Source organism: Papaver somniferum, chromosome 1 (assembly GCF_003573695.1).
Source record: "Papaver somniferum cultivar HN1 chromosome 1, ASM357369v1, whole genome shotgun sequence".
Classification (NCBI taxonomy): Eukaryota; Viridiplantae; Streptophyta; class Magnoliopsida; order Ranunculales; family Papaveraceae; genus Papaver; species Papaver somniferum.
In genome coordinates this window covers 62,698,154-62,713,200 of record NC_039358.1, presented here as the reverse complement: position 1 = coordinate 62,713,200, position 15,047 = coordinate 62,698,154, and the positions used below count along the sequence as shown (strand labels likewise).

Sequence of the window (15,047 nt, the reverse complement as noted above, 5' to 3'; positions counted from 1 at the left end):
AATAAGCCTAATAATTTCCCTTTCGATTCACGAATTTCCCTTTCGATTCACGAAAACAAGTTCATGAATGTACTTCCATTAAACAAATGTAAAACATTATTTCCTAGGATGAAATCTTCACCATAACCCATTCACATAATCATAACAGTACATACAAGATTATGTCGATGTCATATCTAGAAAGTTCAAAAGATAAGCATTATACTTCGTAGTCTAATTACCTAATACTATGATCATACTATTATGATCATGTAACATCACTAGAGTATTATACAATATGTACAGTATATACAGCTTCGCAGTTATGTTTCAATATAGCACGACTTGAAAGATACGTTAGAAATGAAACAGTTCAAGTCAATATTACTAACCTCAAGTGGAAGGATGATGTCGTCGTTGTAGTTCGTTAATTCTTCACATTCTTCAGGTCTTCAGAGTAAAACTTGTATGTCTCAGCATTCCAAGAGTTGACTCTAGTATTTAATCAAGCGACTCTAGATGAGTTTTGATACCAAAATATGACAACCAAACTTGACATACCAACGCTTAGTGAGTTCAACCGAGTTATGCTCTAACACTCCCTTAGATTATGTTTATGATATTCATTCACATATTATAATCACTATGGTTGAATTCATTCCGGAAGTTCAATACACGAAAGATAACATTTTACCAATTAGTGTTATGTCGATTCACAAAGTCCATAGATAAACTATACTTCGTAACACCATATACCCAAGTAGTAAGAAACAACTAGTATATCTTTCTCCTTGATACTCGGTCATAGTACAATGACAAAGTCAACTGTACTAAAGATAATTATTAAACAAACTTTACTTCATATGTTATGTTTTAAAGAAATGGTGACTTGAAAGAACAAAGATTATAATGTAACAAGTCAGTTATGTTATTATTAACCTCAAACTGAAGGATTATGTATTCGTTGATGCCGACACGTCTTCAGTTTCTGCATGAGTAACAAGAGCGAGTCTCAATATTCTTTCATTCTTAGTCTAACCTAACGAAGTTAATTCAAGTAATCGAATCAAACAACTTCGAGTTTAATTTGGAACTAAAATATGACAACCAAACTTGACATACCAACGCTTGGTGGGTTCAACCGAGAAACGCTCTAACACCACTCCTCGTCAGACGCCCAATGGCTAGAGGAGAACTTGGTATTTGAAGAGATTGATCAGTCCAGGTAACTATCATGAGAATTGGAGGAAAAGATGAATGCTTTGGTGAAGAAGGGGGATTTTTTCTCTAAGGGTTAGAAGTCGTCGTTGGATGGTTTTCTTCAAAGTTGATATTAGATTTGTCTTGACCTTGCTAGCTCGTATGCATCTTGCAGAGAATTGACAGCAATATGAGTTTTTACTTCACGCAAACCCTACCTTACTATGTTGCGCAGGTGTATAGGTGAAAACCCTTGGTTGAATTCCTAATGGATAAACCTGCCTTGAAGGGATCATTTAGGGATCATTTGATCGTCAAAAGTAGAACTCAAAATAAGGGATTTTTGAGTTGTGGTACATTTAAGTGTGGCAACCATATCTCTTAAACCATACACCGGAGCACCAAGTCAATTTAACACGTCAGACTAGACACATAGGTAAATATGTTTTGTGAAGGGTGCCTTATCTAAGTCTTAGTTTGATAGTGTTGTAACTTTTGTAAAAGCGATTTTTAGTTGTTCCTTGATATGTTGTGGTGTGTAAAAAAAATATTTGAATGATCGTAAAATATAAACTAAAATTTGAAGCTGATTAAAAAAGTATCAAATTGTGTTTAGTAAAATATCAGGTTCAACTATTGTTGTTGTAGCAAATGACAAGAACAAACATATCCCTGAAAATAGTTTAAATTTAGTTATTGGAGTATCTGACTTCTATTATTAGAGGTTATTGTTATGTTAAAAAGAATTATTTTTCTTAACCACTGAACTGTTTGGGTACAAAAAAAATATAAAATTTTATTCTGCACGGAAAGGTTTAAATTTATAAATAAATTGCTTTGTAAACCTAGTTACAAAAGAGTGAGTGTGATCGAGTAAAAATAAACAATATTGCCGAATCTGACATCAATTAAATTCTGTTTGGGTCTTCATTTGTCAAATTTTTATCATCAACCACGGCTTCATCACTCACTGTGCTACCAACAACATCTCTGCCTTTGTAAACCCAAGCAACCCACAAGTAAATAAAGAAATTAACAACATTGATTGCAGTTAACAGCCAGTAGAAATAATCAAGTCGGCTTTCGTTTAATTTATTCCTTAACCATCCTTTTTCTTCGCCACCAGTGGCTTTCTGTATAATTGAGACTATTGTTGTACTCAACCAAGCTCCAATACCAATCTCACTCAGAAACATTGCACTACTAAGACATCTAGTCCCATCTGTGGCTTCATCATAAAAGAACTACAATTGACCGACATAAGTAAACACTTCGGCGCTTCCCATAAGGAAGAATTGTGGGAGCAACCAGAAAACACTCATTGAAAATGGCACCGGGTAGTGATCTTTCCTTCTTTTCTCGACCACTGCTGCAGATATGGTGGCAAAGATTGAAACGAATAACCCAACACCCATTCGTTGTAACGATGTAATTCCACGTCGATGACTTGTTTGACGACGAAGGATTGGGACCATCCACCCTTCATAGATTGGTACAAGGATCAGAGCATTGATGGAGGCAAAAACAGGAATTGATCCAGCAGGAATAAGGAAGTTGGAGCCAAGTTTTCGATCCATAATCAAGGCTTGACTTATAAAGAAGGTAGAAAGTTGTGCAAATGAAATGGCGAGTGCAATAGTGGATGCCCAAACTGGTAAAACCCTAATGAAAGATTTACATTCTTCAACTTGTTTAACTGTACAGACATTCCATCGGTTAGTAGTGTCGGCTTCATGGTTAGTTATAACCGCTGCCTTGTTCAAGAACCTGACAACAAAAATTATAATTTTATGATTTGGCACATGATGAGTTGTTTAAAGTATACCAGTTAAAGAATATTTTGGCTTCGAATTAGATTTTGGTTAAAGGGAGAGAAAAATGCGACTTGAGAAGAGATAAAATCGAAGTTGACTCACTAGTTTGGACTGTCAATACAGTAGAACTTTCATCTAAGAATGTTTTTTAAATAAATAACATTCATATATATCCGAATAAAACTTTATGATTCCGTTTAGGCAAGTTATAAATAACTCTATATCTGAATAAGTAATATCTTTTTTAGGTCCCGTTTTAATCAATTTACCTCTTTAGAAGAATAATTTGATATTATAATAAAATATATATAATTGTGAGTTGATGATTTTATGAATTCTGACAAATCAAACCTAAATTTTATACATAACAAAAAAAATAAAAAGTAAATCTCTTGTTTTAGATAAATATTTGTTTACCATAATTTCATTTACATGTGTTTTAATACAAATTAGCCATTTATCTTTTGCAAGTGAAACCCCATATAAGGATAATTTATATACAAAAATATTATTATGTGGTACAAATGATATTCTTATATAGCGGTTCTAATGCATAATTTTCTAGCATTTCTTTTTTTGCCAAGTTATAATTTTTTTAACTCGGATGAAGCTACAAATATTAAATATTGCCTACACAAAATTTACCTTCGTTTTCTAGCATGGTAAAAGAAATTTGTTGGAATTTTGGAAAACTCTTTTGAACTCAAAAAATTAAAGATATGAGTATTCACCAAAATAATTTCAGAATCAAGATCCGAGTCAAAGTCTTACAAGAAGCAATGTGTTTTTTTATGTGATCCGAGACCAAAAATGACAATTTTCTAGTTTGTTAAAAATTTCATACAAATCATGATTAGAGAGTAAAACAATCCGCAATGGTGATGGTTGAGTTTATAAAATGGGTAAGAATTTTGTGTAGTCAGTAGGTGTTTTTAGGATGGGTTATTTTGTGGTCTAAATTAGAAAGTATGTTGAAGTTGGTCCAAACTAGCGATTCGACTACGATTTTTCTCTCCTCAAATAGCTTTTTGCCCTCCCACTCACAAAAATCTCAAAATAATGTGTGAAGGAAAAATGTTCAAAATCGATTCTTGTCCATAAGGTTAACAAATGGATACCTGTACTGCTCGGTTCTGGAGAGTTTCCTGGCGCCACTAATGTCAGACTCCTTAGTGTCCACCTCGAAAAGAACAGTTTCACGATGCACTTCCGTCCCTTTCCAATGATTTTGAACCGCAGCTACACCAACTTGAATGAACCTTGTAAAAGCACTTCCCATGGGTTTCTGGTACCGATAGAACGGTATTCCTGCAGCTAATATAGCAATTGAACTGAACATTGCAACTGTAGGAATACCAAATCCCCACCCGTAGCCTTTTTGGACTTGTACATACACTAACACTGTAATACCAAGGAGTGCTCCAATGTTGATTGCAAAGAAGAACCAATTGAAAAAAGAGTACTTCTTGTAAACCTCCTTTTCGTCAGTCTCATCAAATTGGTCAGCTCCAAATGATGAAACACATGGTTTTATCCCACCAGTTCCAAGCGCGATTAAGGCTAGGGAACAATATAGGAAAGCTGTCTGGTTTTTACTTGCTGGCACACAAACTCGACCAACACAAGGTGGAGGACGTAGACTATCTATTGATGCTGAGATCGTCAGCAACACCATTCCCTGGTGGAAAAATTCAATCAGACAACAAGATCAGGCAGAGCAGACATAGAACATAACAGGGTGGCTCAGCCGGATCGGCCACTGTAAGTGCTGTGAGCTGTTAATAACAAGTTTTATTTCTAATATATCTGGCTGTTGAATTTTGATTTCATTACTTACCACAGCATAGATGCAAGAGAACACCATGATGGTTAAAAATCGTCCTAGATAAGCATCAGCCACAAAAGCGCCAAGAAGTGTTAGCACAAAAGCGGCTCCAATCCAGTCAGTAACATGAGTTGCAGCAACGGGCAGCGATTGGTGCATCTCTAGAACCAAATAAGATACCATACTGACGGCAATCGCGTAAAATGCTAATCTCTCAGCCGCCTCATTCACTATAACATATAGTAACTGTCAATACAACATTAAGTGGTCTACAAATGAATCGATCTTACTATACCCATGTGTATATATATGTGTACCTATGATAAACGGAGAAGCCTTCCATCCACCTGTTTTTCGCTTGTCGGCAATTCTGCCTCGGACATCAAGACTCCCATTGCTCACCAAATGTTTTTCATCTTCTTTCTGTATGATCAGAACCGAAGGTTAATATATGAAAGCTGAAGCAAATTTATTCTCTTAGAATGCAATACGAAAGTTAATTAATATACCTGATTTCTGTCAGTTTCATCTTTTCTTAGATGATCCCGTTGACGAAACGAACTACTAGTTGTAATTCCATCCATGATCGCACTGACTACTTGATTAATTAACTAGTTATTGATCTCAGTTAAGTTGAAGAAGATTAGTACTAGCATAAGATCTTCTTTTTCTATGGAAACTCTTTGAGTTAAATAGGAGAAAAACTCAGCTACAGGAAGTAGTTGTATACAGGCCACAACATTTCATATTTTGACTTAATCCTCCGTCATGTTTGGACTACTTGCTTATTGATTGGTCCTTATTACTTCCAGGGAGGCTTTTCTAGTTGATATTCCATGTTAGCAATGTTGATGCAGAAAGACGTAAATGCATCAACCAAACAGTTAACGGGTATAGATAGATATTAATAAGTACGTTATACATGCATCCTTGGTCCAACTCCCCTTTTCTACTTGTACGGTCTGAAAGAGGATGAAGAATTCACATGTCTGTCACATGCACTAGCACACTCTACAACAGTCTACATGTCGATAGAGTTTAACTCTACATTCAAACATATAACAGGCTAAACTCTGTCTTACATCTGTGTCAGTATCTCAAAATAAATTAATCAAATGAAGATTTGATACTAGTTATTGATGCATATACACATATAATTGGAGGTATGGGAAAGATTATTTAATAAACAAGGGCCGGAGGAGAGTAAACAAAACATGTTTCAAACTGATGCCTTCTAAAGGATTGATTGAAATCAATAAAATAATAATTTGTGGCAAAAGTGTTTTTTTGGTTTTAACTCGAAGCATAATTTGAGAATCTAGAGTAATTCGCGGTCTTCCAGATATTGGATCTAGCACTAGGTTGAAAACTATAGAAAGAAACCCCCTCAATCCAGCAAATGTCAGTGATCTAAGAAGCTTCATTTACACCAGCTTCAGCTAAATGAGCAATCATGATTGGCTTGTTCTGTTTTTTCTTGTTGACATTGACGGAAGGGTAAAATCAGGTGTGGAAGCCCATTAACTTGAGCTTTGTTGACATGGAATTCCCAAGGTAAACCATGCATGTATAATCCCATCCCGTGATCATATTGAAGTTGTTTTAATAGATCAACTATGAAATGACCTACTAAGCTACCAGTGCCTGAGTGGTTGTGATGGTGTACGGCTAACTTAAAGGAATGCGGTAATTCTTGTTGCAAGTTGCAGCTAAGAATAGTAGTCAAACAAAAAATCTACATATTTCTCAGATCAAAACGATACGTCAATCACTTATCATTTCAGTACGTATCTCACACTTATGATTGAATGGATATGTATGAATGATCGGGTAAGTAATTGATAGTGCACGGAAAAACTCATCGAAATAAACATCATTTATTTCTGTTTATTTTTTGTGTGAACACATTATATGTCTGGCTAAAATCATGACTTTAGTTGTGTATCAATAAAATCACAAGCACACTAGCTAGCTAGTTGGACTTTTGATCCCATTCAATTTCCTAGCGGGATCACCAGGACTGAAATGGTCCAGCAGCTTTTGGTTGTTGATAAGAATGAAGATGCCAGAGGGAGAGGGCTACAGCCTACATGGAGAGATTGGCCAGCCCATCCATCTAAGAAAGGAAAAAGGGAGATAACTAGTTTTGGTGGTGGTCTTGGACTTGATGATTCCAATCACAGATTATGGAACGTACGTATTTTGTTAAGGGGATACCACTATTAGCGGGATGATACCATTTCAGAAATCCAACAGTCGGAGTCTGCCAGTTTTTCTTTGTCCTGTACTAGTGGTATCAACCCGCTAATATTGGCATCCCTCTCGGTAGGAAAATCGTAATGAAGTGGAGAAGAGGAGACTGATGAGCCACTAAGACAACATGCCTTCGGGCTTGGGAAACCGCAATGCTATCTCTATTAACATCTTTATGTAGTATGGTCCCGTCTGTCAGTTCCACCTTTCCAAGTTGCAACTTAATTACTTATAGGTCTGCCGTATTTATTGTTTTCGATGAAAAAGGCTTATAATGGAAGTACTAGCATAAAACTCTTCAATATATTGATGACCTACATGTCAATTATTTCCAATTGGTGCACTTTTGAAGCAGGGCTTAATTGGGGCCCAAGAAATAATTAGGGGTCTCAGAAATTTTATTCCCACCCCAAAAAATCTATTTCCATCCCAAAATATAGTGAAAATACTGTTCTACTCTTCGCTAAACCTAAAACTTAAAATTCTACTAATCCTTAACTCTCAACCCCAACTCATTTTCATTTTTAAATCCAAAAAAATAATCAGTCCCCTCCTCCCCTCCCTCTCGACTCTCCATCACTACTGAAAAGTAAGAGTCGTCAACCTCATAGTTATATACCCTAACGATTTTTCATATGCATGTTATTTGTATGAAAAATCGTTGATGTCTAGAAGGTAGAAGATAACGACCATTTTTCTGAGTTTTGACGACCCCTTTTTATACACTAACGACTCTTTATGACCAAAAACTATATCTCTGTCCAAAAAAATGGAAGGATCGTCATTGTTTATTGGAGAATCGTCACCAAATTTGGTAGAGTCGTCATGATATTGAAGTGTTTCAAAAACGACCCTCAAAATGACCCTCATAATTCGTCATTGTTTCTTGACGACTTTAAACAGTCGTTAATGCTTATAAAAGAGTCGTTATCCTCTTCTAAGATTCGGAGATACATTAAAGGGTCGTCAACGACCCTCATGAGTCGTCTTTGTTTATTGACGACCCTAAACAGTTGTTAATTCTTATAAAAGTCCACTTCTTCTAATGTATTTCCGCCATTAATGACTCTTCAAAGAAGATAACGACTCTTTTATAAGCATTAACGACTGTTCAGAGTCGTCAAGAAATACTGACGAATTATGAGGGTCGTTTTAGAAACTTTAACGACTGTTAAGAGTCATTATTGAAATACTTCACTACCTTGACGACTTTTCATGCAGGTCTGGGCAAAAACAAACAAACAAAAAAAAAATTGCAAACAAAAATTTTGGAAAAAAAAAAAGGTTAAAATCAAATTAAGTGAGATTAACACTAATTAAGTAAAATTACCACTAACTAAATAAGGGTAGATTAGTATTTTAAAAAAAAAATTGGATAAGGATTTACTCAAATTAGGTTTTAATGACCTTTTTTGTCCTCTAGTGTGAGGCCCCTAATTATTTTTCGGGGCCCCCAGTTAAGCTCTGTTTTGAAGTTCTTGAATCATTCATTCATTACTTTCATTTTATTTTTTAATAAAATATTAAAAATATTACTCCCTACGTCCCTAATTAGTTGAGCTATTTGGTTTTAAATTTTGTCCCACAAATAGATGAGCAATTTCACTAATCAAGGGGATATTTCTAAAACTACCCTTTTAATGATTATTGTTACTATAAGAAATATGTATAATTTGATAGTCATGTTTATATTCGTTACGTAGGTGTTTTCAAATGCTTTTCAACGGTATAAAGTTTACAAAAAACCGTGGTATAGTTTAATAGATAAATCATTTCGAAGTTTTACAAATTATTATCCATAAGGGCATACTTGTAAAAAATACTTAAACATACTCCCCTTCTTTCCTTGCCTTAATAATTGTACAAACTACAAATGGCTCAACTAATTAGGGACGGAGGGAATACATGTTACTGGAAAGATACAACCTCCGCAAAAGGTAAAAAAAAAATTAAAAACAAAACCAGGTAAATTAGAGAAAACTAGTATAACAAAGAGGGCTAAATGGAATACAATGACAGATTATTGTACAAGAGATGGATATTTTCAGTAGAACAGAAGACAAATATCATAAAGGAGACCAAAGATACCCTAATCGTAAGTGATTTTTTTAAAAGAAAATAAACCTCAATATGTTGATTGTTTCCCTAGTAGGAGCAACGATACACCATTATATTTTCGTTCCATTCAGGTAAGTTAATATTGCCCATAAGTTGTGATCTATCCAGTTATGTTTGATCATAGATTTGTTACAAAAAATAACTAGTTTTATAGCCCATATTACATTTTCCGACATTACTAAAGTAAAATCTTGAGCTATGAAATTTATATCAAACTTCTCTTTGTTACCAGAGTCTTCACTGATTTTATATCTATGTTGGCGGGCTTTTGTATACATTCCTACCAGCAACAGCAAGGTTGGTTCTGAATCACTCCTAAAAGAAATCATGTGGCTACTCCAATGTGTTGGTCATTGGAAAGACGCATCATCTCCAGCTTTTTCTAGTTCATCTCTGGTTGTACAGTCAGCATAGAATTCCCTGATTTCTCTAACTGTACCTGTATAATCACATAAAGTTAGTCCAATTCCTGCTTTTGTAGTGCAGCCCAGCATAATCAGAGCAATATTTATTGTGATGGTGAAATTCTTTTTTCCTCTATAAGATCAGTCTTTGTAGTCCAACTTCTAAGTGTAGTAGTTATCTGCAGAGTTTCATCATATATTGTGTTGTAATACATATCATTTATTATGTTGTGGCCTGGTTTAATTATAACTAGGTCTTAACCCATGCAGTAACGGCACGGACATAATTTTTATTTAGTTATGTATTTTCCGACATATGAATATTAAATATAATATGTATTAATATCAAGTTTATCCTTCTTATCATTGCAAAATAAAGGGAAACCCGATAGATATTTTTATTCTTCGCTTCACAAATCCTTTCTAGTATTTTCCGCCTTGACATCCTCACATACTATGTCTCTCCTTTTTCGAGTTGTATTCTCAAGCCAGCAATGAAATTATATCGAAATTAATTTTTACATATTTTGTCCCAAATTTTTTCTATTATTTGATATGTTTTTTAGTTTAAAAGGATATCTTATCGATCTTTTGAAATGGTATTACCTTTCTGCATATTCCTTATTTTAGTGAAGAATGTTAGGATCTTCATGGACAATAGGAACCTACTATGGGCACGACAGCATAACACCGATGATGTCCCTACTTGTCCACCATGGGATAAGAGGTGTGCGGTTTTAATCTAAAAGGCCTCAGTGCTAAGTAAGGAGATGCCCAAGTTTATTAATCTCCACATGTACTCATCTTTCTTCCATGTGGGACCATCCCTAGATATACTTAAGTGGTTTATCGCGCCACATACTCCAACAATCTCCACCTTGGCGATATTAAAACACTTCACCAGTCCAATCAGACTTCACCATATGATTACCATCTGTATATGCTACCCATCGATCATGATTATTGTCACTATGCGCCTTACAATCCTACTCCACCTTGAGTTAATGAGAAGGCAAGCACCAACTCCATCTTGAGCATCCCTTTCCCATATATAACCCTGCTACTTGACAGTTAATGTGTGAGATACTAACTCCACCTTAAGCGCCAGTTCAACCTTGAGCATTTCCTTGCCGATCTAGAACCATGCTCCACCTGAGTTAATGGGTGAGACACTAGCTCCACCTTGAGCGCCAGTTCAACCTTGGGCCTTGCCTTATTCACCTTGAGTCTGATTCCACTTGCGCCCTAAACAGGGTGACATCCACAACCACTTCTACGTTCGGACAGTAGCCCTAACCACGGGCTCTAATACCAATTGTTAGGATCTTCATGGACCATCAGACACTACTCAGGGTCCAACCACATAACACCAAACCCCACTTGACCACCTTGGGATAAGAGGTGTGGGGTTTTTAACTAAAAAGCTTCGGTGCTATGTATGGAGATGCCCAAGCTTATTGTATGTTCTTACTATTTCAATGACATAATTAAAAGATAATTCATTCACTTAAGATATTACTACCTCCGTCCCACTATTAAGTGACCTATTTTATAACTAAATTTAGTTATAAAGTAGGTCACTTAATAGTGGGAAGGAGAGAGTATATTTTAAAATGTCAAGTCATTTCCGATGGTAACCATTTTACTCACATACGATGTAGTTCTAGTTTTTCAAAATTCCCATATATATTATGTACGTAATTCAATTCGGCAGGAAGAGTTCACCGGAATGGAATATAGGTAATGGCTTGTCCTTTCGTAACATTGTGGCCTTTTCAACATAGTTGGATCCAAAGTTGGTAAAAATCACTGAATTTATGCGTTCTCGGGCTAGAGTTATCTAGGGACGGGCTACCTCCCAGAAAACTGTTGTTGGATGACCACATCAGTTTTAGTTGAAAATCCCACACTGTCGGATAACCAGAGTGACTAAGTGGGGACAGTATTGGCGGAGGATCAGGCCCTTACAAATGGTATTAGAGTCGACCACGGGTTACATGTCTAGGGAGAAAGAGTATGCTTGACGGATTGTGTCAGGAAAGGGTCTCATGAGTGATAAAAAATGCCAGAGACTAGGATTGAACATATTCCGTACCCGAGGACGACTCCAAATTAAGTTGGAAATAGGTAATAGTTTGTCCTTTCCTAACACCAAGGCCATTTCATCATAATTGGCTTCGTAGTTGTTGAAAAATTTCTATAGTTAAGTATGCTCGGTATTGAGTAATCTTGGGATGGGTAACCTCCTAAGAAGCTGCTGCTAGATGACCGCAGGTGACCATTGAAAACTCAATACTGTCAGATGACCACAGTGGCTTAGTGAGGACATTATCGGTAGAGGGTCAGGCTATCACATTCTACGACATTATGCTTCCAAATGTGAGGTTATTCGTTGCATAAAAATAATAAAACCATGATTAGTTAGTAAGTCAAATCATTAAGTAATTAACCTAACAACAATAAGCTCTACTAACAATAAACTCTGTTATCCATCATCATTGAATAAAAATAACGTTAAACCATTTATCAAGAAATACGTGAGGCGATGCGAAATTACTTACTGGGCACCAATACTTGCCACCGTCATTATGGTCCACTTATATAATTGTTAGCCAATTTAACTAATTGGTGCTGCTTTTTTTCATTAAAAAAAAAATACTTTGAAAACATATTTATAGCAATACTTTTTCATCTTAGTGTTTGGTAAATATTTGATAAAGTGTACACTTCCATAATCTATCAATTTTAAAAGTGGGGGAGAATGAGCTTTTAAAAGCTTCAAAAGAAAATACTATAGTTCAACCTAATTTCATATTTTATTTTCCAATTCTATCCCATTTTTTTTATAACTGACAACAATTATCCTTGAATCTATATATGATCACCAATTTTTATTCGTTACATTTTATTCTTTAAAGATAATTATCTTTATTTTCAAACTACATTTTATGTTACATCGTATCACTGAAATATACTTTTATTTTCAACAATAAATATTAAGAAATTTTTAATTTTTAAAAAGTGGTTAAGAAAAATAATACTTTTTAGTAATAATACTAATTAGTAAATTTAATATTACATGTGTATGTACTCTAATAGTAGAAAATTCACTTATTTTACGCACAATAAAATAGAATAAACAATTTTCAGAGATATGTCTGGTTTTCTCATTTTCTCACTAACTATAGTTGAACCTGATATTTTCAGAGATATGTCTACATTTTAAAATAGTTTTATCTTTAGTTTATAATTTTCAACCATTCAATTACTTATTTTTTGCAAAGCTCGGCACAGTAACGTACATCGACAACAAATTGTTTTTTTTACATAGCTCCGCACAATAACGTACATCGGAAAAGCACTTTTGTAAAGCTCGCAGCAATACCAAACTAATTCTAAGTATTAGTAATAAAAATATATTTATTATCCTCATTAGTAGAATAATTTATATATTATCATTTTTAATTTGACATTTAACAAAATATTATCATGGCTAATTAATAGACTATTTATTATGAAGAATTATGGAACATGATAACTTTTGTCCATTAGATGCATTTCTAATCTCAATCACAACCATCACTTATGACAAACGATTACATTCCTAGATTTATCTCTTGTGAAGACAAATCTGAACCGCCACTTACATAGGCAAAGTTATCCAAACTGTGCTTTATAGGACTTAACCCAAACCAAACTGTGATTAGTGGTTATTTAGATTAGTGATTCATTCGACCTTCGCCACCGCTTCCACAACCTACTATCGCAACTAATATCTATCGATATTTTTTCTGTTTTTATCAAAATTATTTATTAATAGAAATACAAATTTATTAATTTAATTAAGAGAAATTTTATAATGAAAATAATTAATAAATTATTTATTATGAGCAATAGTGAACAAACATTATTATGAGCAATTAATAAATAATTTAATATCATCAATTAGTGTGGAAAACTAATTAGTTAGGCATTTATGATATTAATCATTTACTATATTTATTATATTAGATTTCCATTAATGGGTCATTAAATGTTAATTTTATTGGAGAAATTACAGCCATAGATTTATCAATTGGGAGATGAAATCTTTGCCACCACTTACACGTGCGAGATAAGGGTGTGGTCAAGAGAACTACAACCATGTTTGGTGTTTGTTATTATCAACTTTTTTGAGTTTGTTCTTATGCTTCATCTATTCCAATATTTTGTCCTTCATAATAAATGACACTTTCATTTTTTATGAGCAATTAGTGAAACACATATTAATAAAACACTTTATAATGAATAGATTATTTATTATGTGCAATTAGTGAAACACTAATTAATAAAGCAATTATGATATTTAGGTTGAACAAACCACCACCGTTGATTTATTTTTTCTATTAATTCCAACCAAGGTGGAACACTGGTTAGAGGACACTTTTATGACACAATAGGTCATGAGTTTGAACCTCCCCGTTATAATTTTTGAAAATCCATATCTTGACTTGAGTATTCATTTTTCATTCATAATTTTGCAATTAATGCCACGCGTGCGAGTTGTAGGGCTTGGTCAGGAGAACCACAGCCCTTGATTTATCTTTGTCTGGACAAATCCTGACCACCACTAACACAGGATAACTTATCCTAGCTTTGTTTTGTACTAATGATGTTGTAGCTATTGATGAATTGGATTATGCTATTTCATGTTACCGCATTATTCTGCCTTTCCTGTTTGACAACAACTTTGCACCTTGCTTTCCAAATAAACCAAACTATAGTAATACACAGAACATGCCAGTCAATATCATACTCACCTCTTTGTGGGTTAGCAAAATAGTCAGTTAGCGATTTATGAAACGAAACAGTATCATTTCTAATGAAATTCATATCAAAATTAAAATGCATCCATACCTGAGAGGAGAAATTACATTGCAAGAATAGTTGATTAAGTGTTTCTTGACTCTTATTACAAAATTTATACGTTTTTTCAATGTCAGGTAGAATGGTTGCCATTCGCATACTATTTGGAAGTATTGAATGGGCCGCATTCCAAATGAAATTCGTAATAGAAGGACTAGTCTCCATAGTCCATATCATATTCCATTTTTTATCAACAGGACCACCCGAATTGAAGTGTTTACTCAAGATATTTGACTGAAAACATACCTTTCTCATTTAGGGTCCATCTTGGTTTGTCCATTTATCCTCCACAGGTATTATTATTTTCATTATTTTTCCTATTGTTTGGGTATGAAAACACCTAGATAGTTTTTCAGAATCCCAACTTTTGTGCTCAGTCATCAAGTCACTAACTTTTTTTAGGTCATCACTATTTGTAATTGGTTTTTGCATAGGAGTTTTTGTATCTGGGATCCAAGATATGTACTTAGAATGGTCACCGTTAAAAAAGTATGAACTGAAGTTTTGTGATAGGAATACATATCTACAAAAATTTCTATATTTATTATC

General features: G+C 34.4%; 1 protein-coding gene across 1 annotated transcript; it reads right to left on the bottom strand.

Annotated features, from left to right (window-relative positions):
- Nucleotides 1–1,945: 1,945 nt before the first annotated feature.
- LOC113289134 (protein NRT1/ PTR FAMILY 8.1-like) lies at nucleotides 1,946–5,572 on the bottom strand. Its single transcript, XM_026538318.1, has 5 exons — nucleotides 5,328–5,572; nucleotides 5,136–5,241; nucleotides 4,831–5,048; nucleotides 4,112–4,671; nucleotides 1,946–2,946 (listed from the first exon to the last, which is right to left on the bottom strand). The coding sequence occupies exons 1-5, from the start codon at nucleotides 5,400–5,402 to the stop codon at nucleotides 2,424–2,426; spliced, it is 1,482 nt and encodes a 493-aa protein (XP_026394103.1). The 5' UTR covers nucleotides 5,403–5,572; the 3' UTR covers nucleotides 1,946–2,423.
- Nucleotides 5,573–15,047: the final 9,475 nt, after the last annotated feature.